Consider the following 22,701-nt stretch of genomic DNA (forward strand, 5'->3'; position numbering starts at 1 on the left):
CCAAGTTGATTTTTTACTATAAGTGCTTTTCTCAGCTTCATGTGAGCATAATTTGTATAAAAAACCAAGGCTGTATTCTCTACTTTGTAATCAACACAGAGGACAAAAAGGTGCTGTTGCAGCTTGTTATCTAGTTTTTTTTTCCAGACAGCTATCAAAGATAACATATATGAGAACCAGCATATGACCACATGACTAAACTAGTAGGAGCAATGGCATTCTCTAAATAGGACAACCCTATTCTAAGTTAAAGCCACCGTCCTTATTTGGGTACCATGGAAATGCATTTTGCTAACACTAAAGGAAATCAATTTTTAATCTATTTAATACTATTCAGGAAATTCTTTTTTTTATTCTATGTTGAGCCAGTGTCAAATTATATTGCTATGTACTGCTATGAACAGCCAACATCCAGCCATGTTTCCTCCTCCGAGCACAGTTCATGCTGTTTGTTGCATCCTCTGCCTTCTTAAGCCATCTTGGTGTTTTCATGTGTATAAGCAGTTGGTGGAGAGCTGTGTCAGTGCAGAGTGTTTATGCTGGAGGGAAATGTGATCCATCACTGGCCAGAGCTATTATGCAGGTGCCTGAGCACAGCCTTGCACAGTCGTCTTGTCTCACCTTACTCCCTTTTCTGACAGGCAGCTCAAGGATGGGCTTTGAAATTAAATTCCCCTGACAAACACAGCCCTACCTTTACAACATATATTTGAGTTTAGATGGATAAAAATTGACTCGCAAGGACTACTGAGATGTCTGGGTATATTATGTGGCTGTTGTAGGGATTCTACAAATGAGAATTTGCTAATCAAGATGCTGAACACCTTGGATGCTGTACTGAAGATGGTAGTAGGTACAGGGATAGGGTGTGCCAGTCTAAATGGAATAATCCAGCAGTTGTGATTGAAAATGATAAACTTAATAGCTGCACTTTTCCTCTTCTGGAGATGATCCACAGACTGTGTCAGAAACTGCAGCTTTACATGGATCACAATCAACTTATCTTCAAATAATTTGCAGGCAGGATGCAGCAAGGTTCAGAGAAGGGTTTTATAATTACACTCTCAAACAGACTTTACACAGGACCAACAGGAGAACACTGGAATTACATTAATCTGGCTGATATCAGTAACCATTTTACTTCAGGTCCCCCTGGGAGTAACTCACAGATCATTGTGTCCGTTATACAGTACTTGACTTGGTTAGGCATTGAAATAGATCTCTGCAGTGCATGTAGCAGCAAATGAAGACCTTTTTTTCCCCCCACCTTTCTAACTCAACACAAGCAAGCTATTTTAATAAAATCCTTCAAATATAACCTGCATGCATAGCACAGAAGAGTGGCAAGTAAAAAATGCTGCTAAAGGTGGGAAAGGGTGAAAGAGGCTTTCGAGAAAAGGCATCAAAGGAAAGAAGGGCACACCAAAGACAGAGCAGAAGATGTGAATGGCCTGCAGGGAAACCATAAAACCAAACAATCAAGCAGACATAAAAGCATCTGAAACAAGTGAACTTAACAATACAGCATCCTCATGACAGATTCCATTTAGATCCTTTCATATGTCATACATATTATTTAAAAATTGCTATGTATGTATGTTAGAATTACACATAATACTTTAATGCCTGAAGTGGGCCCTCATCTAATAATCTTACTCAGTTACAGTTTAAAATTAGCTGCATTATTAAATGTGCAAATTATAGTAATTTCAGCTGAAACATGTTACATGCACTTTAGGTGCTCAATTCAGTCTTGATTGGAACATTTACATTCAGTACAGTTTTGTTTTACAATGCTGCAGCTTGGTATCTCAGCTTAACAAATATACATTTTAATAACACACATTGTATAGTCCAACTTTGAATTATTAGTGATTAGAAACACAGGTTTGTGAGGATATAATGGTTGTATTTTCTCTCTTTTTTTTTTTTTTTTTAAAAAAAAGCTTTTAAAGAAAAGCTAATGATTAAAAAGTGCTGACTTGTTAAAAAAAAAAACAACAAAAAAAACAAAACAAAACAAAAAAAAAACTTGTAACGCCATTGTACAATATTTTGTTGTTTATGGTTCCCTTCTGAAAGAACAACACGAGAAGATATTTATTATAAAGTACTATCAGAACTCTAACTTATTAACATGGTTAAGTATGGAGTTGGTGCCAGCAGTAGGTTAGCTTCATTTAGCTTTAGGTCAATGGCAGTTTCTGCCTTGTTGTTCCTCTAATTCCAGTCTTTACTCTAAGCAAAGCCAGCGTTCTGCTGGCTCTGACTTCAGATTTACCATGCAACAACTGCACTGATCTGGGCAAGAAAGTGGTGAAGCATATTGCCCCAAATTGTGAACTCTTCCCGTCAATGCATTTGGCAGCTGATGTTTAGCTGATATTAATCTTCCGTTTCAGGAGTTTGAAATCTAGAGGTTATTTAAACTTTTTTAAAATTAAGCTAAGTTGAATATTAAATCAATATCAAGGTAAATGCTTTTGGTAAATGCTTCCAAAGTAGTTTGCAGTGGAAATTGCTAATGTGGTAAATGCCAAAGCGGTTGGCACATTACCATTAAAAATATCTGCTAATGTGGATAAACAGGGTAACATTTGGCATGTTAGATGCATTTACACAATGTTTTTTTTTTTTTTTTTAGAGCTACTGGTCACAAAGACATCAACTATGACACATGAACCAAGGCTGCATGACCTTTTTTTTTTTTTTTTGTAAATTTTGAACAAGGACGGAGTTTTGTGTAAATACAGGCAAATGAAATGTACTGGATCTAAAACTTAGAGGATAGACCATTATACATGTCAACCCTGAGCCTGGCCCAGTCAGCCATCCTCTGGATGGAGCTTTTCTCTTGAGTAAGGATGCGAGCAACCTTGTTTAGTTTTTCCTCATTCCTATCCAAATAACGGATGCCGTCTGCCTGCAGCTGGTTGAGCTTCTCCTGTCGGCTCTCGTCCATGGAGATATCTTCGTTCAGGAAGGGGTTGAAGCGGAAGTAAGTGTCTGCAGGGAGGAAGGCGTCAAGCATAGCGTGAACCTCTGGGGGGACAAAATAAAGGTGAGAGTGAGGCCACACAAGTAACAAATTCATACAAACACAATTACCTTCCCAATGGCTCCAATATATACAAACATTTATTTCAGTGTTTGGAAGGAAAAGGGCATGTGAAATGAAACCTTATGCGTCAGCACTATGAAAGCATCACATGTGACACTGAGTGTGTGTGTTGGGCTGAAAGTGTGAGGTAGCTGTGAGAAAAAGAAACAAAAAAACGTCTAGTTGTCTATCATGGCTGTTTTCGTTTGCTTTGCATGAGTGCTTTAAAAATCAACATGCAAATGCACACAAGCACGCCTCGGTTAACAAAACAGTGTAAATGTGCCTGGTGGATCCAAAAAAGGTTCCCACAGTAAGTCAGGGTTAACATAGATGTTACCTAAATTATCTGCCTCAGGCTTTGCAAGACTAGTCATTTAAAGGAGGGTATCTGGAGAGTTTTATTGATTGTCTTAATTATATCATAGTGAACAAATAAACCCAGAAAAGTAACCGCAGCTGCAAAAACACTAAGAAAATCTGGATTTTGAAGGTGCAAGGTTCATTTTAGAGTGAACTGAACAACAATATATTGTGTATATTTGTGGCTTTGAACTGCATTTATGAACAAGACATGGTTTGGAAAAACTAGTGTGCCATGATGGCATCCACAGGTGGGTTAACCATTGTGTAAATAGCTGCTATGGACTTAGTGATGTTGAAAACTGCTTAAACCCCATAAATTTCTCATATACAGAAACACTGACAAGGTAAGCATTAGGATATTATGAAGCACATAGCCAAACATGCGTTTAACGCCTGTAGCTATACATAAAAACCTCCATAACCCCACCTCTGTAATCAGGATAGCCAAGGATGGAGAATAAAATAATTACACAAGGACTCCAGGATGATTTTATTTTTGTCACAGGTGTTTACTGCACCTCAATAGACACCCACAGCACAAAAAAACAACTCCAACTGGCTCCAAGGAGTACGCTTTTAGCATCCCAATGAGTAAAACAACACATTACCTGCACAGTGTTTGAGCACTCACCAAGATTTTGTAGAAGGTTGAGACTGTGCAGCTGTTTCATGACAGAACTTACCCAAGGTCATATTCCCAAAGCACATTTTTAACATTCAGAGTAATGCTACTCCAGGCTCACACATAGTGTATGACTGCCTGTTCAACTAAAAGTTTCATGCCAATTCCATAAAAAGCTTTGTTTGCATCTAAACCCCCATTTTAGCCTTATCAGTCCATAACAAGAAACCAAGCTCCAATGATACACCCAAGACAAAGAACAGACAGCTTTTGAAAAACAGAAAATCTGTGATAAAGACTCTGACTTATCTGCTGTTACTAAACAACAAAGCCCACTACAGAGCTGGGGAGGGCTTAATCCCGAATACAGGAGGAACAAGTGCAGAGAAGCATTTAGGTCACACAATCCACCACATAAGCAACAGGGAGGGGAGAGGACCAAATTCAAGTGCAGCAGAAGTGCCCACGACGAGAGGTGATAAGGAGACGAAGAGGGCACCACCACACAGGGACACAACAGGCTGCATCTAAGATGAAGTTAACTACAACTGTAGTATTTTCAGCACTGATGATATGAAACCCCCAGGAGGTATACATAAACAAGGACTTATATACTTAGAATTCATTGTGTGCGTTCATTTTCATCTTCAAGTATAGACAAACAAAATGCAGCTAACCCAAATTTTCAGATTTTCCTTGTTGACATTTTTATCTTCCATTCATCAATATATTATCTTACACATGCATGTTTTGGGGTAAGAACTACACTAGATGTACAAGATACAAGAAAAAGAACCTGATGTAAATTAGACAAGATAAAGTGTACATTTCAAGTCAAACAAAGCCAACAATTAAACACTCTGCAGTGTGACTTACCCTCAGTGTCTGTGGCGCTGCTGATGACATTTGTGAGTTTGGTTTTCAGACTCGTATACGTGGTGCTGTTCTTCCCAGGAGTTTCAAAACGGCCTGTACCGAGTGAGACCACACACTCCAAGGGCGTGTTGGGCCACAAGCACTTACACTCATGGATTGCAAGAGCAGTGGGGTTGTTAATCAGCAGACCTCCATCCTGTGCACAAAACGGAAGAAATACCACGTTAAAGACCATATTCACAGGTTGTGCACAATGTTTTATGCCAAGACCCTGGGCAGCAAAACCAATTAATTAATGTTTATAACCTAAAATCTTTCACAGATGTTAACAGTCAATAGATGATATTTTTGAAAAAACATCTTAAGAGGATAGAAAAAAAAAAAAACAAAAAACAAAATGAAAAACAAGTTAATAAGCAGTTTCAGAGCTATTTGTATGTCTACAAAGAACAGAGCTAAATTGTTGTATTTTTTCCCCCCATTTCCCCCTTTTCTCACAGTCAGACTTGCTTTGATATCAAACAACCACCCAGAAGTGCCTTTGCTTTGGATCCATATTGTACTGGAGGCGGTGGGGGAGTAACTGGAGATGCTGTGGGGATTGTTGAATAGGCATGAGGCTGAGGGGCCGCAGGGTTGCGAGCTGGCAGCAGGATCAAACACACAGGGGCCAGTCCTCATTAAAGGAGGCCAGGCTGGGTAAGAGGAACCGCAGAGACCCGAGTGTCTTGGGACACCGCAGGGGGGGAAGACTACTTGTTTATGTGACTGTGCGTATGCGGATGCTTGATTGATATCGCATTCTTGCCCTGAGTCAATGCATCTAATAGCGTGGGTGTAACTGCAGTGAATGTCACATGGATTTACACGTTGGAGAGAGGGGTGGGAATAACCCAGCCTTTCACACTCTGGTACAGTTGTAGCCAAACAGTTATTCATTACAAGTTTGTAGGAATCCATAAAGTGAGAAATAATATGAAGCCAATATTATTTGCATCAATCCAAAACCCAGGAAAATAAAACTGCAAGTGCTACTGGCTACTGTATACTGGAGACGCAGCGCTGCAAGGAAACACGCTCATGACAGCAAAGGCTTTGTGAAAATGCTTAATATTGTTGTTTTCTCTGGAAAACAAATTGTGTGACAAAGATGGTACATTAAGAAAAAAAAATACATAAGATAATAATTAAACACTGAGAGGCTGCAAATACACTTGCAGCTGTATTAAAGCTGATACAGGCACAGAGGTAGATGGGCCATTTGTTGCCGTCTGCATGCTGACATTCTCATTATAATAATGATACAGATTCTAGTAACACAATGATAATGGCTCAGATTCAGCAAGTATGATGTTTACAGTCTGTGTTTCATATATTTCATTAATTCATCCAATCTGTCTGTGAAATTCAGTTTCCGTTTTAGGTTTGAGTCTAAATGAAAAATGTTTTTGGTAAACAAACAAAGCAAACCAAAAAACGGGGCATGGTTCAGTCTTTGTGCTGTGTGAGGTCGCTGCTTGTATTCATTATGTGCACAAGCAGAAAGAGAGCCCACCTAGAGGAAAAACAATCATCAAAAGCCTGACTGTATTCTGGTTTTTTTAATAGAAAAAAATGTTTATGAGAGACCTGGTTCAGCAGCGTATACAACAGCCATTAGCCTGTGAAATAAATAGCCTGTGTAGAGGCGTTCATTGGTCAGAAATAACAACAGTACTGTGACGAATCATCTACAATTACAGACGTTACTTCAACCAGTATCAGCTTTAACGGTAAAGAAAAATTTAACATTGAGTTCACCATCTTACATAAAATCCTGCTAATAGAAAACTTCTGAATTTTTAGTATTTATTGTATTTCAGTATAAATTATTGTATTACGCCTGTTGAAACTGTCTTATTCCAGCATCTTAAATATCTGAAATGTCTTTTTTCTTTACTTTATGGCAGCAGTCTCAATATTGGTGGGTCTGAAAGCATCACCTCAGACATTTTACCATCACTTAGTTGAGAAAATTGTGAAGCCATGATCTCACCACACAAAAAATTTCGGAAACAAAAAAGTGGTCAGTTCATCCCTTTATTACCTTCAGCATTAATTTAAAATCAGTCATGCCCAATAATATTAAAATGAATCACTAGAATCCACCATTTGAGCCCCAAATTAATAAAATTACATTACAAATGATTTAATAATCTCATAGCAATACAATCCATTAGTTAAAATATTTTTCTAAAACAAAATGTCTGACAGACTTGCAGACTGTCAGCCATGCTACCATCCACTGAGCTGGCAGCATGACTAAAAGTGAGGAAATGTGATTTATTAACAAGTGAAACGTCTTCTTAAATCATGTATGAACTCCATGAGTTAAAAAAAACAATCTGTTATAATGTATAGACAATTCCTGAATCAGCCTACAAGTTAGTTATTACATTAGTAAAATGAGAGTCAGAACCTCAAAGTGCACCTATCTAAATAAATGTGAGGGAAGACACAAAAAGAGGGTTTCACTCACAAAGCACAGAAGAACTGCTGAGGTAGCCGTTTGTCCAAAGCACATCATTATGCACCAGCAGGGTGTCTGGCAGAGCACGAAATGAATCAGAATAAGGGAGAAAAAGCTTCGATTGGACATCGTCCTAATAAAGACTTAGAGGGGACTTACAGCAGTGGGCACCAGACAAACCCAGCTGGAAACCAAACAACTAAGCAGTTTTCTTATCATTTACACCAGTGTGTGAGGCTCCATTTTCTGAACTCAGTGGCAATTATGGCAACAGCCCAGGCCCAGTTATGGCCTCTTTGTACCTAAAACTGAGGGCAAGTTTCACAGGAATAGTGACCGGCCTGTAGCATTATGAATCAACTGTGCAATGGTCTCATGAGCCGGGGACTGAACCTTATAAGATTTCATTACCTGCTCGGTCAATTCAGAGCTGGTGAACACAGTCGACACCTTCAAGGAAATCTGGTTTTTGATAGTGAATATATGAAAGCGTCTTGATTATTTTAAGAACTTTAAGTGTAGAGGCAAATTTCAATCAGTCTTCTTTATCCTCACACATCACTAAAAAGAGCACCTTAGAGAGGAAAAGTCTCTTAAAAGTAATACAAAATCACATTTACGGAAAAAAATTAAAAATAATTTTCTTCAATCTAAAACTGCAAAGACTTGGAATATCCCACCATCACCATCAACAACTCATAATATCACAGACTCTCAAATCATCCCTGTGCACAAGGGACATGGCTGAAAATCAATGTTAGATGCCTATCGGGTCCCTCGGCTGCACTACAGAAAAAAAAAATCTTGATTCTGTCATGGAAATCACTGCATGGAGAGGGACCATCTGGCTTGTTAGCAGCAGGTTCCAAAGCTGCATGTCTGATATATCATGGGGTGCCTTGAAGCCTATGGAACTGGCAACACGAACATCTGGAAAAACAGCATTATTACTGAAAGGTATATAAAGACATCAGAGCAACATAAATTCAAATTCCGATAACATCTTTTTCAGATTTTAGCAAGACTATGCTGAATTGGTGAAAAGAGTTTGATCGATAGAGAAGCTGCATCAGTAGCACCCCGGCTCTTTAAAGCTACTATTCAGTGCGATTTCCATTCTTGGCCCACTGCCACACTCACACAAAGGTTTCTTGAGACCAAAGTATATTTGGACACACACTGAAGTTAGAAACAATGATCTACTTAAGGCAAACTGCAAATAAGCTTTGCATACAAAAATTCCAAACTCAAGCTGTCTGTCAAACACGCAGCATGATGTGAAGCAAAGGTTGTCTCTATTTATATGGATCTAGAGGGCTAATACCACTCAAACTGTAATGTGCCATGTATCAACAGATAAACATCCTAATAGGACACAGTTTTATCTGATGTAGCCCTCTGACCAATGTTAAATTTCCATGATGGAGAGGAATTTTCACCTTCAGGCTTCCAAGAAGACTCAGTGCTTTCCTTTGACACTGTTTCCTGATTCTGGTAGAAGTTAGTTTATATTGTGGAGTATCAGAGATCATCTGGCCTCAACTTTGCCCTTTAACAACTAAATGTTTTATTATTTTTTCAATTTCAGTTTGTTCTAAAATATGACTTTTTTTTTTAGGCCCCATGGAAACTATATGAGCTGCAACGAATTCACAAAAGGAGGAAAAGTATGGACACCCCCTGTCAATTTTTTTCTTAGTGGGGATACCGATGTAAATACCAGATAACCTGAATTCAAGATAAAACATTTTTAATGAATATAATTAACAGAACATTATTTAAATAAGATTTTATGCAAGATTATCTTGTTATTTTGGTCTTTAACAGCTTTAAAGTAATGAATGCAGCCTTTAGCTTGGTGCACCCTGCATGGTTAGTACTAAGTTATGCCCAATCTAGCATTTTTACAGTTACGTAACACCCTTTCTGCTCTTGCTTTGTGGATTTTTTGTAACATCTTTGAATCATCATGCATGCTGTGATCATTTGGAGATCTGTCCACACATTTTCAATGCATTGGTCAGGAAACTGAAAAGGGCAACAAATACTTCAGCTCACATCTCTTGTGAGCTTGTCAGTCAATCGCTAGTTTTAAACAGTGTTTAGGACCAAAATTCTGTTGTAGCAGCCATTTTCTCCAGCTTCTTTCTTTTCAGTGATATTTGCATTAAATTATGCATCAGTTTTCCCCCAAACTTACTTGAGGCCATTAACCTTTTTTAATCAAACACAAGCACTTAAAAAAAAAAATCCTCCTCTTCAAGGCATCAGCTTGACCTCCACTGTTCTACATCGCCTTTAAATGATTGCTTTCTCCTTTTGACATTAATTATTAAAATGTCCACTTTGCAGACAGAGAAACAAACAGCTAATGCTTGTTGGGGGAAAAGGTTCAATGAGTACTTATAAAGCTCTGAAATTTGCTTCTTCTACTCTTTCCTAACAATGACTGTGAGCAAACCATGGTCCTAACAAGTTCATATCTAAGTCAAATAACATAGACACACACACACACACACACACACACACAAATCAAGGTGACTTTCTAACTCTGCTTACTGGCTACACTTCTTTCATTTATGGCAAAATCTCCAATACAATCATTATCAGAACCAGTAGAAGTCATTTCAATCCCCAAGTTAAATCGGCTCCAATTAGCAAAAGCAAACCCCGTCCCCTTTAGTCAGCCTCTGCGTCTCTCCATGTGTAAACTGTGGGTGAACACTAATAATCACCAAGGCTTGTGTCATTTTGAGCTGCTTCAACAACAACAAAAAAAAAAAAAAAGAAGAAGAAGAAAATACCTAAATGAGGTGAGACATCAGCTTACATCTGGTGTGGCATTCACGTCACAGCTCCACAGAGCAGCTGCAGTCATTACCCATTCTTCTCTCATGACAAGAGTTCAGAGCTCCAGAGGTCTTTTACAGGATTGGACTGGGCACTGAGCTCTGTCATGATTTATAATGAAGCTCTGCAAATGAGCCTCCTTTTTCTCTTATAATTAGTTAAGGAAGTGTTACATAAGTCATGAACATCTGACTATGTCTGACACAATAACTGGACTGTTTGCCACAGATGGCTGTTCAATATACGAGTAGATAATTGGGCTGTTTAAAGACAGAAAGACTTGCCTCTGTGCTCTTATTACTTTTCACATATCTTGCAAACCAATTAATGCTGTTTGCACATAAAATGTTTATAATCCGTCTTCAAGTAATGAGAAAAAGAAATCTGCTCAATAAGGAAAATCAATTGTCTAAATGGCATCCAATCCAAATAAAAGACACTATTGTGAAAAGCAAGGATGAGAGTGGGACCGGTGTGAATGCTGCTCCTATGTGGTGGCCAGGTCAAGTCAGAGGTCTTCATGGCATATTATATGATTACGTCAACTAGTTCCTCACTTGGCCTTTTAGCTTCACAGAGCTCAAAGGTCGCAGTGAGGTTCAAATCATCTTCCCAAGCTGTAAACAGAACAGGAGCACGTCTGTAAGAAGGCCAACTTCGCTCCAGGCAGGCAAAACTGAGACATACTTCAGATCGTTACCTTTTCCCACACGTTCTGCAAACTCATGACCACACTTGAACAAGCAGTATTAAAACTATTAATCATCGCTGTTGGCTGTAGCCACTGAAATTAAACTGCCACAGCTCACGGAGTGATATAAATTGGTACGGAAACCTTCATTTATATTTACTCAGTCAAGAATTTGGGGTTTCAGAGAACATTGAATTAAAAGGTGAAATTTGAGGATTTGTCTACTGGAGGTGGACAATAATCTGCAACACAAGATTTACAGCTGTTTTTATTCACAAGAGTGACATCTGGAGGCACTGCAGTAAAAAACAAAACAAAAACAAAACTGCAAAATAGTGTGAGAAGTGTTAGAGGCAAAGGAAGATATGGGCAAACTATTACACTGCAGTCAGTGAGCATATTCAGAGAGTCAGCCTAATCCCCGAACAAGTGTGCCTGTTCAATCAAGTGTTTGTGCATGTGCAAAAACATATGTATTCAACAGAGCAAAAAGAGAGGTCAGCTGGGGAAACAGAAGTAATGTGATAAAGGGACAATAACTGCGTGTGTCTCTAGGGTCCCGATACATACAAAGATAAAAAAAAATCCCCACCCCTTCCCCAAGTTTCATCACCAATTAATCCCAACATAAATCATATTCATCCAAGTCAGTTTCACTAGTCGTCTTCTCCCTTGATGAAGCTGTCTGCAGTGGGGCTAAAATGTCTGAGCTCCATCCTTTAATAATCTGTAGGGTCTGAGCTGTTTTTAGGGTTAACACAAGAGAGGATAAGAAAGTGACTAAAAGGTTAGACTGATCCTTCATTGACTTACTGAATCTACCACATCTCTTCTCTAACAACACTGTGGTGCTGAATAAGTAATTTGTCACCAATAACTTTGTCTCAAAATGCTTTAAGAGGATTAAAAGTAAAAATACAACAGAAATCCAAAAGGTTGAGATTTCTAAAAATGCACTTTATTATGTGACAGGCGCTGCTTCTTTCTCCTCAAAGCTGCCAAATTTACTGTCTTCTTGGACTAATGTATGAAATTAGAGAAGAAAAGAAAGAAGCATGAGTGTTGATCTGACCTACTCCATTTGCGGCTGTGTGAAGTCTTTCAGCTGAGCATGGCTATGTTGGGGCTCTCATGGGGTTGCAGTGGGGGTGGTGGCCCACTGGTTTAATGCCTCCTATCAAATGCTGGCAAGGGTGGGCACAGAACAAGCTCCCCATTCCTCCCTATCGCCTCAAAAGACACCATGGCAACGAGGGGAAAAAACTGTGCCCTCCTATCCATTCCACACATGCCCTGCTATCCTCTGTGAAACGTCTGAGGTCCTCTACTGCTGTGTACTTTAGAGCTGAGATAACCGTGAGAGCTTTAATGTGGAACATACACCACCTCCCCCTCTTCATCTTCTCCGTTTCTCACTATTTTGTTTTCGTTCTTTGTTTCCCATCGTTTAAGTATCCTCTCCAAGGCTACTGCAGCTACCATTGCGCTTGAGTAATGTGATGGTTGCTCCGCTACAAAGGTCTTGCTCCAAGTTATAATTTTCCTCAATGTTGCGTCTAAATCTACGCTGATTTCCATTCCAGCCCAAAGAATCACAGAAACGCTGACGAACAAGTCAACTGTCTTCAAACAGGGCTCGAGCACGGCGAGGCAACTTGCGAACGCGGAACAAAAGGGAGATTGTTCTGAGCTTGGATTAAGTGGAGAAATCTGTGGGTGTTTGTGGAAAAGACTGAGATGACTCTCTCTTTAGGGAATCCTGACATCATACAGATAGCATGTTGTGTTCGCCACTGGTTTCAAACAGTAAATAAAGTCATCAGACAGGGTGGCCTTTTGAAGACGGTCAAGCATTGATATGGATGTGAAACTGTAACAAAGGGAATGAATTATAAAGGCTGCTAAAAGCTAATTAAAGTGCACCTTGCAATTAGTGAGTTACGCTGTATATTCAACCTATTTATAAGTTAGATTTATTAATACAAAAAAATAAAACAAAACCAAGAAAAGTCCTCCTAACTTTAACACCGCAAAGTTGTCCGAGCAAGCACAAATAAATTTGTTTTTCTTTTCAATTCTGCAAGTTTAAAGCCCAACAATAGAGCTCTGATATTACCTGGGACAGCAGAGCAGAGCAAACAAATGCAGACAAAATTACTTTGAGTATGGCAAATAAAATTAAACACAGAACCCAGGGTAAACTGAGATTTTTTTTTTTTAATGAAAAACTGTTTAAGGCTAAAATATGGGCTCAATATTAAGTCATAAAGATTTTGCACTTGTAAATGAATGTTTGCAAGTGTGCAGAAAAGAGTTTTCTTGGTTGTAAAAAAGATTTGTATTTGTTGGGGGGCGGGTTCTTTTGCGAAAACCCTGTTCACAGCTGCAAAGCAAAACACTGTGTGAGACTCTGAAGTTTTGGTTGTGAATATTGTTCATATCTTTACACTTCTATCTGATTGGATAGTTTGAATTGTCACCATCCAATCAGATAGAAATGTAGAAATACTTCAGATTCTCTTTATTTACATAATGCAAACTCTGAAATTTTTTGCTAACATTCATTTAACAACTGCAAAATATTTATAACTTAATATTGAGTCCATAGTAAAGGACAACTTAAATATTATCTTGTGATTTATGAGCCCAAAAGAAGAATTCTTTTAATATTTACACTGAAACTTTTTTCTAATTTTAGTCCAATTTTTTTTAAATAAAAAAAATGGGAGCAAAACTAAAATGATTTAATGTCAAATGTGTTAAACACATTAAACTACTGATGACGTCTTATCCTCTCACAGTATGAGAGAAGGGGAACTAACTGAGCTTTGAAAGCAATTCCATAATTAGAAAGTCTGTTTCTCCAGTCTAACGAAGCAGATGGAACAGGCAAATAGCTAAGTGCGTGAAGAGGGAAGCACTGATTGAGATAATTTATGCATCTCAAGGCAGAAGGAGACCTGCTAGACGGCATGCTGGGAAAATCTCCCTCCATAGGTGGGTTTTCATCAGCTAGTCCCTTTTATTCTCTCCCCCTGCTCCTTCTCGTTCACATACACAATGAACACCACTTCCAATTAACAGTGGTGGATCCTGCCGACGGTGGATATTCCCTTTGATGTAAACACAACCCCACTCATGTATTCTTAGTTGAGTTTGTCAAGAGTCTGTACAGTACATTTGCATTTTAAATGACAGTTTGATGAGATATTGACATCCAAATATGGCAGGTTTAACACAGGTTAAGTGGAAAACAGTGATTAGCCTCTCTGCTTTTTATCCCTTCTACCAACATTACTTACATTTACCATTTAAAAAATTTAAAAATGAGTACTCATTATCTTGAATGTCTTCACTCATGTTCTTTGAGCTTTTTGAGCTCAGAGCATGTACCATATTGATCTATAAAATGCTAAAGTAGCCTGCTGCTAGCTTTCTGATGGCTAATGCATACCAGTTTACTGGTGGTGGATTAAAGTGTGTCTCAATGACTCTACCCCTCACTCTGCAGTCAAAATGTAGCTGACTGGAAATGAACACTGACAAAAAGGACATGGAGTCCCTCCCTCCCACTTGTGCAGAATTTTTCTCATTAGGCTTTGTGAAATCCTTCAAACTCTCCCCCATCAACAGTGACTGCACAAGGCATTTTAATCCAGCGGACTGACAATAAACCCTGCAGTATGACGCAGAGGACTGCCGTTAAACGGTCACACAGCATGTGGATACTGTATTTTGTGTGCAAGTGAAAGGAAAGTTGGATAAATAAAATAAATAAATAGGTAAAGCAACAGGCGTTCAAAGGAGCAAGAAATAAATATTAAATATGAGAGAAAAATAAGGCCAATCATAGTGGACACATTGAACTGCAGGGATGACTTAAGCGTTATTGTATGCATTGTTTTGTAACAGTTACTGACTAGATGTTATTGAATAAGTACCAGGACTGCTTTGCAGGAGAAAGTATGTTTTGTTTTTTTTCTGCTCATGTGAAAACAGGTGTTATTATCTGAAACCAATAAAAATATGTCAGTGAAAATCACAGGGGAGCCATTGATCTTAAATAATATGAGCCAATAGGTGAAACAATTTCAAAATTAATTATGTACTTCTGTACTTAAAGAGACCAAATGTGATTACTATCAGGATTTAAACAACTGTTAGGTTATGTTTCTTTTTGTTCTTGTATATTTTCCCGGGAGAAATGTTGCCTTGTACCAGCTGTTAATGTGACTGACCTGGTGGAGATCATCTCCTAGTGCAAACTCCTGGAAATACCCAGGAGCTGCTGATGTGGCACGGACCGCCTGCCACAGCTGGTGCTGGCATCCCCCCATGTAGTGTGAGCGCACCCCAGGCAGCAGATTGTAGTTCCTGAACACGTAGGCCTTCAGAGGAAGGCCCCTGTTCACAATGGTGCTCACAGCTGTCACCTATAAGTAGAGAAAATGGCATTTAGGAGGACTTTCTCGTTTAGTATGACACAGCATTTTACAAGGAAATGGGTGGAAAATGCAGGACTGATATCTTGTGTGACACTCTGACAGATCAGTTTATCAAACCTCTGCTCCCTGAGCCTCAGAGGAGTCTGATGACATCTGAAAACACTCAGATTTCTTTTGACACACTGCCAGAAAAACAAAAGAAGAGAGGATTAAAAAACCTAAATAAAAAAAGTCACCTTAGGACATTCAGGGTTTCTTGATGTCTCCACCAAAAGTTGAGAGCCCATTTTCTCCCTGTTGATGCAGAGAAATGATATTCTTTAGTTTAATATGTTTACAGTGATTGAGAGAAAACTTTCATCTCTTAATATTTCACATTTAACATTATGTTTGCTTATACGCTTAACTACATGCTGTTGTTACACGTTACTCTAAAAATACACGCTGAATTTCAACCCATTTCTTTCAACTATCAGGTTTATGAAAATAAACCTGAAAAATAACTACTTTTACTGCATTCAGACACGACTCTGGAAAGTCTTTTCACAGCAATGTAAAAAAAACAAAAAAAAAACAGGGAAACTGACTTGAGGATGTTCTCCCAGGCTTCGCTGTCATAAAAAGCATGGCTCCAGCCCATCTTGACCGTGCCTACAATCACGTTCTGCTTGAAAACATCTGCACCTAGCTTCCGGTAAAGATCGTCACACTCTTTCACAGGGATTTGGTGCACACCGAGCATGAACCCTAGGACAGCACCTGAGGGAAAAACACACACAAACAGCCAGAAATAGAAAGCGGCCGAGATGCTGCTGTTATAAGGAAGTATATGAGCTTTATTTACTCATTTGGGAATGCAACAAGGTCATCTGTGCAGCTAACAAAGCAGCACACTGGTGCAGTGCAGCTTGTTGCTGTGCTCTCCCTGAGACTATGTGGAACATAACACTTTTGCCTGGCTGGAACTTATAACTGGCTGAAGCTGATTGTCTGTAAGGAATAACATTACCCACTGATGAGCCAATTAAAGGAAATAAAACAGTTCTGATATAATCATTAGGCGTCTCAGTGTTATAATGTTTGTTCTCTTATGAGTAAGGATTGCTAACACAATTAGAAAAGCAAAGCACTGCTGTGAGAGCAGAGATTGGTCTACTTGAATAAGGTGGGTAATCAAACTTGACAGATGCTGCCATTGTAGATTTTAAATGTGTGAATGCTGTTTGATCCAGCAGGCAGATTCCTTTACTGTTTAACAGCATTAATTAAATCTGAGAATAAAGTTCCTACACCAGCTGGTGGAGCTTAAGCCTGAGAAAACTTCAGACAAAGAAACTCCTATTAGTCTTTACAATGATATGTGCTGTGCAAATAAAAATGCAAATTTCAACCTGCTGCTACATGAAACATTTTGAGGATGGTCCACAGCCCCCCCTTGTGGTAATTCTCCTTTCTGAAGGGCAGTGTAAATCTAACCGGCTACAATAGATCAATAAGACTTTTTATAATCTATCAATTTTTAAAACCAAATGTACTTTAAAAATAAAAAATAGTGAAATTGTACTGCTATTATATTTGCTTTGGCCCGGTTTGAGTACAAAGTAGAATGATTGCTGTGTGCGGTGCTGCTGGTGAAATTGAGGTCAAAACAAGAGCAGAGCAACAAATGGGTCAGTGAGTGATCTGTGCACCCAGTCCAGCCTGCGCTGTTTTCAGTGCTGCCCTTTGCTCTGATAATTCACATACATGCCTCTGTCCATACACACACATACACACAGAAGTAGGGCAGGAGGACGACATACCTGTGCTGACACCACAAATATAGTCAAACAGTTTGTAAATAGGTTTGCCAGTCAGGGATTCCAGCTTGTGTAAAGTCTGAAGAGCAAGAAGTCCCCTAAAAGAAAAATGTCAGACATGCACGTCCATCAACACAAACATGGTGACATTAGGAAGTGAATGTTTGAGCAAATGACAATAATGCATTCACTAACTGCTCCAACTTGTGCGAGAAACACTGTATTGTGCTTTTCTTTGCAAAACATTCAAACGTGGACCTTGGCACAGCTAACATTCTGATCCAGACATGAAATGAGTAACTTATATTTAAAAGTTAAGACAAGAAAAAAAAGCAGAGCTGAAAATGCACCTTAAACCTCCTCCATCGATGGATAAAATCCGTACGCCTCTGCCTCTAACAGGTTTATGATGGCCAACCAGTGCCAGGGCTTCTCTGACGGCTGCCCTTAAGCCCGGGTCGGTGGCCTGCTTCAGGCGGAGGAGGCAAGGGACAACCTTCTCCTGCAGAACACAAGCATGCAGCAGTCAGTAGTAGAAAAATAAAATGCTATGAAATAAATAAATAAAATAATAAATTTACTTCTACAAAGTGGTTGTATTAAAGTAAGATAGAAAATAATAGAAATAATGGAAATGGAAAAACTACATGAGATAAAACTCTTTTTATTTCCATAGCCTTTTGTAAAGCTTGTATTCTTCCAACATTATGTTGAGCCAAAACATTTTGCTGTGTTCCATAAATAACAATGGCCTTGGAATAAAATACTGAAGCTCAGTACAGAAAAATATCCTGACATTATCACAGATAAGACTGTGACATACACCACAGTTCGCAGTTTACATCTAGCTACCTAACATGGACTTTATAGAGCTATCTGCACACGACATGTTTCCATTGCTGTCATTAAGATATCTTTCCCAGACACAAGCAAAATGCTGAGACCTGTATTATTCACATGCTATAGCTGCTGAAGAAAATACACGAGATAGCGCATCATTTATATGGAACAAACATGAAAAGCAGGTTAGCAAATAATCTTTAAGTTTAGCTAGGAGGTATGTGGAGGTATATATGGGGCAAGCGACCCTTTTTAATTCAGTGTTTAAATGAGAATCAATTCTTAGTTGTCAGCAGTCAATTGCTGATAGTTTCCATTTGAAAGCTTACTACATGCAGCCATGATTGGTCAACAGTACTCAGAGTGCTTCTCTTTACACAGAATAGCTGTCAGCGTAAAAGTTCATTCTTTTTACATCTTTATATGTCAGGTTGTTCCTAATACGGATTAATAGAAAACAGATTAGCTTGTTTAGATTCCTTACCTTGATGGCAATACCACGAGTTTCTGGGAACTCCAATAAATGGTAGCTTAAGTCCTCCACCCTGCTGATGTAGACCCTAACATCTGATGCTCTGTAGAGAGCCTGGACCAGAGCCCGAGTTCGGTTGTCCACACTCACCCTAGCAATGATCTAGGAGACAGAAAAAACAATGATTCACATCCAGTTCAGTTTTAGCTGTAAAGATTTTAAGTTAAAAGTTTACATGCAGTGTGGCTCGTCACATAAACAACTCTAACATTCACACATAGCACTGATTGGTAGTAATTAGATGGTTGTTTCTTTCACTTAGTCCATGAAATACACTGAGTTAGATGAAAGGTAAAAAGATAAAATATTTAAAAAAGCTATACATCTTTAACAAGTATCTTTGCACAACTACAACTGCTTTGCAATTAGCAACAGCTTTGTTACAGTAGTATACTCAATTAACTAATCAGACAAGATGAAAAATGTGTGTTTTTATTTACACATTTATTATTGCTCCATTAATGATACCAATTGGTTTACTATATCATTGGAAAGCCTGATTAATCACTTATAGGTTTAACTTATCAGGATTGCGCTTCAGTGAAATGAGCAAAACAGCTAAACGTGGGTAGTGCCCCCAAAAATGTGGTAAAATTCTCTGCAATCTTCTCCTGTTGGTATTCACTCTTGTTTTGAGATTCAAGTATTGCCAGATGTGCGCCAGTCACAGATGTTATCACTGGCACCTGATAGGCACATAACTGATAGACAGAGCCAGTGGCGATCCTATATCTTCAGACTCTGGGACCTAACCTTCAGGATGACAACACTGTCCCCGACAGAGCCAGGATCATCACAGAGTACATCCAGAATTTGGAAGTTACAGAACCAATTGGTATTATATAAAAAGGGACAAATAACTGACCAAACACAAATTTCCTCACATTTTGTGCTAAGTTTATAGAGCCCGAAACCTGAATTAAATATTCATATGCACTAGAATATATATAAATAATAAACAAGTTAGCAACAAAAGTGCCACTTGGTAAGTACTATTAAACAAATATTTATTAAAAGTTCAAATAACATAAATCATGTTGTCACTTAAAAACATGCTTATCACATGAGCTTTAATGTTCCTAATTTCATTTTTGCTATAAACTGGATGTCAGATGTTTTCATGTCTCTACAACATATGTCTGTTGTGGAGCTAGAGGTCCACAAATGTAAGACCCCTTAAATTAAACCCCTGTTGACCTCAAACTACAAGTAGTGTTATTTTTGAAAACTGATTCCAAGAACTCAGGCAGCATGTAAGGACACTGCCTACTGACGTATGGATTGGTGATGAGTGTCAGTGAGTGAACTTGAAACAGCCTGGAATAATATACTAGATACCCAAATCTATCTAATTTAGGAAACCATGTTTACCTGAACCATAGGCAAAGATCACATCCTAGTGTCAACTATAAACACCATATGTTTACATGAGGTAGCATGACAGTGAAAGATCCTATAGTGTAGTTATGGGAGGCTCATGTAGATAATTACTCTATTTAATTTAGCTATAACACAAAAGGTCTGTGAGTTACATACAGCTCTGTGCAGACTTACCTTTTCTCGTTGAAGAAGAAGTTTTTTGGCTTTCTCCTCTGCAGCCATCTGCTCTTTACCGATTGTGACCTCAGCCTGTTTTACTGACACCTCCTCAGGCTTCCTTTCCTCCACTGCAGCACTTTTGGACTCTCCTGTTCTGAACTTAGGAACAAGAGGAGCAATGTAGTTCCCAACAAATGCCTGCACGGTGGGAGCTGAATAGGACAGGTACTGTCCTAAACTTTTTTTGGAGGACGGTTGGGTGACTGGGGCAGCAGGGTCTGTTTTATCAGACACCACCATGAGGTTTGAGGTTTGTTGATCCTGAGATGAAGCAGAGGTGTTTTCAACATTGTCCCCTTTCTTGACCTGAGCCTTTGTGCTACTGCCAAAGTAGGAGTTGATGTGATGAGCTAGGTAGTTGTAGGTTTCATCCAGGCTGGCTGAGAAGGTGCTGGGGTGGAAAAGTGCTGTGGTTTCTTTGGAAGCTGTGCTTTTATTTTCAGTGTCTTTCGGTGATAATGGGCATTCCTCTGGCTTCCTGGCACAACTAGCTTTGACAAGAGGAATGACACGTCTCAGCCTTTTCTCCTGAACTTCACGCACAGTCAAGACTGCAGCAGCGACTTGGGCAGAACTTTGAGGCTGAATGGAGGTAGTGGCACCTGCATCAAATGCAGCAGCAGAAGAGGAAAGAGACGGATTGGCAGAAGATGAGTCTATTACAGGTTTGGATGGAGTAGATGCAAGAGGGAGAGCATCATTTGTGGGAACAGAAGCTGACTCAACTTTTGGTTGCAAGTCATCACTTGCCTCAGCCTTTTTACTTGCCTTTAGACCATTAGGTTTGAGACGGGAGATTTTGGACAGAAGCTCTGTCCCACTCACAGCTTTAGAAACTGTGTCCAGTGTGCTCCTGACCCGCGACATGTGTTGACTTAGACTGACAGACCACCTTGAGGCTGAAGTGTTCAAATACAGGGCGCTGGTGTGGAGTCCCAGCCGTTGCCTAACCTGGTTAGCTTTAAAGACCCATCCCTTTCGGCCTCTGATCCTCAGGTGATTTATGTGCCTCAAGTTGGTACAGCCAGGGTTGTAGGAAACAGGTAGTGCCACATGAATCCTACAGTGAGAGGTACCAGACAAAGGAAGTGATGCTGATGACTTGTGAGCATGGGTTTGCCACATAAGAGATGCTCTGTTTATTTTCAGCCAGGTATTTGGAGCCCATCTATGATTCATATTGTTTCAGAGGAGAAAGGTTCATGCCATCCAAAGAAATATTAGGGCTAAACGCTGTCTTTCTTTTGTCATTAGCCTGGTAATGAACAACAACAACAACAAAAAAGGTGATGTTGATATGACAGAAAAAAAAAATCAAAGAACGAAAAAAGAAATGAGGAAAATAAAATTGAAATATGACATTAAATAATAATATAAACAATGAAAGCTCCTTTATCTGTCGTTTGAGCATTGTTCAGATTAACACGAAGAATAGAGTTCTCTAAGCACTTACGGCTGTGGACATAAATATCTCGTAAACGTAGAAACATATTAACACCGGTAATTAGCTTAGCGTGTCTTGCTACTAGCGTTAGCAAACAAACAGGCCACAAAAAGCATAAAATGTCATACCAGTTTTTATGTTGCCGTTTCAACAAAGTCCGGAATCCTTTAATATTTCCATTATGTAAACTTCTTTGTAAATCAAAACAGAAAATTCAGCACTGAATTATGTGCTCTTTTGACCTAACAATTTCCAGAATGGTGAGACGATGACGGTCAAAAGAAAAACAACAACCACTTGGTTCTTTAACTGCCTCGCTATTGGCTGTATGAAAGTTGGCCCATAAATGGAATCTGCTGATTGGATGTGGACATTCTTCTCACCATTGGCGGATGTGCATGGGTTCAACGTATTATATTAACCAGCACATCCCGTTATAAACCAAGGCAGGCGGTGTCAGATCTCAAGAAAAGGTCTTCACTTTTCATCAGCACTGGCTCAGGGTAAAAAAAAAAAAAAAAGAAAAAGAAAAAGAAAAAGAAAATTTAACAGTCCAAATAGTCTTTATTTTAGTTTTTCATTTTAGTACACTTGGGTTACCCAACATGACACGGCAGAGATTTAAACTTTGCACCAAATTTAACGCATTCATCTTTAATTATTATTAACAAATTTATTTATTTATTTAATTATTTATTTGTTTGTTTGTTTGTTTGTTTGTTTGTTTAAAACAACATATAGAGAAAATAATATGTATTTACATTTCATTTGTGTTTTTGTTGTTTGTAAAACGGGACTCCCCAGAAGCAACATAGAGCTTCTGAGTAGGGGTACGCATAGAAAATGTTAATATTGTGTAACAATTAATGTACAAATGTTTTCCACCCAAAACCCATATACATATATATAATACCATTGTACCTTATAACTATTTTAAATAAGTGCTATACCATTTGTACATGTCCACTTTTTATACAATATTATTTAAAAAATTACAGATATAACAAATCAGAAGATCTAATCATTCA

The 22,701-nt window shown here is 38.7% G+C and overlaps 1 protein-coding gene across 2 annotated transcripts; it reads right to left on the reverse strand.

Moving 5' to 3' along the window:
* Positions 1–1,036: 1,036 nt before the first annotated feature.
* On the reverse strand, positions 1,037–21,954 carry LOC121646864 (calcium-independent phospholipase A2-gamma-like). Of its 2 annotated transcripts, none has more exons than XM_041995938.1 (10): positions 21,802–21,954; positions 20,185–21,289; positions 18,583–18,732; positions 17,609–17,760; positions 17,262–17,356; positions 16,047–16,218; positions 15,696–15,753; positions 15,253–15,447; positions 4,965–5,160; positions 1,037–3,042 (listed from the first exon to the last, which is right to left on the reverse strand). In XM_041995938.1, the coding sequence occupies exons 2-10, from the start codon at positions 21,094–21,096 to the stop codon at positions 2,774–2,776; spliced, it is 2,199 nt and encodes a 732-aa protein (XP_041851872.1). In that variant the 5' UTR covers positions 21,097–21,289; positions 21,802–21,954; the 3' UTR covers positions 1,037–2,773. The 2 variants fall into 2 exon arrangements, with proteins under 2 accessions (XP_041851872.1, XP_041851871.1); XM_041995937.1 differs by having other exon boundaries at positions 20,185–21,484.
* Positions 21,955–22,701: the final 747 nt, after the last annotated feature.

Source organism: Melanotaenia boesemani, chromosome 10 (assembly GCF_017639745.1).
Source record: "Melanotaenia boesemani isolate fMelBoe1 chromosome 10, fMelBoe1.pri, whole genome shotgun sequence".
NCBI lineage: Eukaryota > Metazoa > Chordata > Actinopteri > Atheriniformes > Melanotaeniidae > Melanotaenia > Melanotaenia boesemani.

Bases quoted from the DNA above. Each gene is read 5' to 3' on its own strand.
- LOC121646864 (XM_041995937.1), bottom strand. From the start codon at position 21,408: ATGAATCATAGATGGGCTCCAAATACCTGGCTGAAAATAAACAGAGCA. The intron at 17,357-17,608 runs GTGCATTTTCAG...TTTTTCTTTTAG, and splicing joins ATCGATGGAGGAGGTTTAAG to GGGACTTCTTGCTCTTCAGA. The intron at 15,754-16,046 runs GTCAGTTTCCCT...CTGCATCAACAG, and splicing joins GCCTGGGAGAACATCCTCAA to GGAGAAAATGGGCTCTCAAC.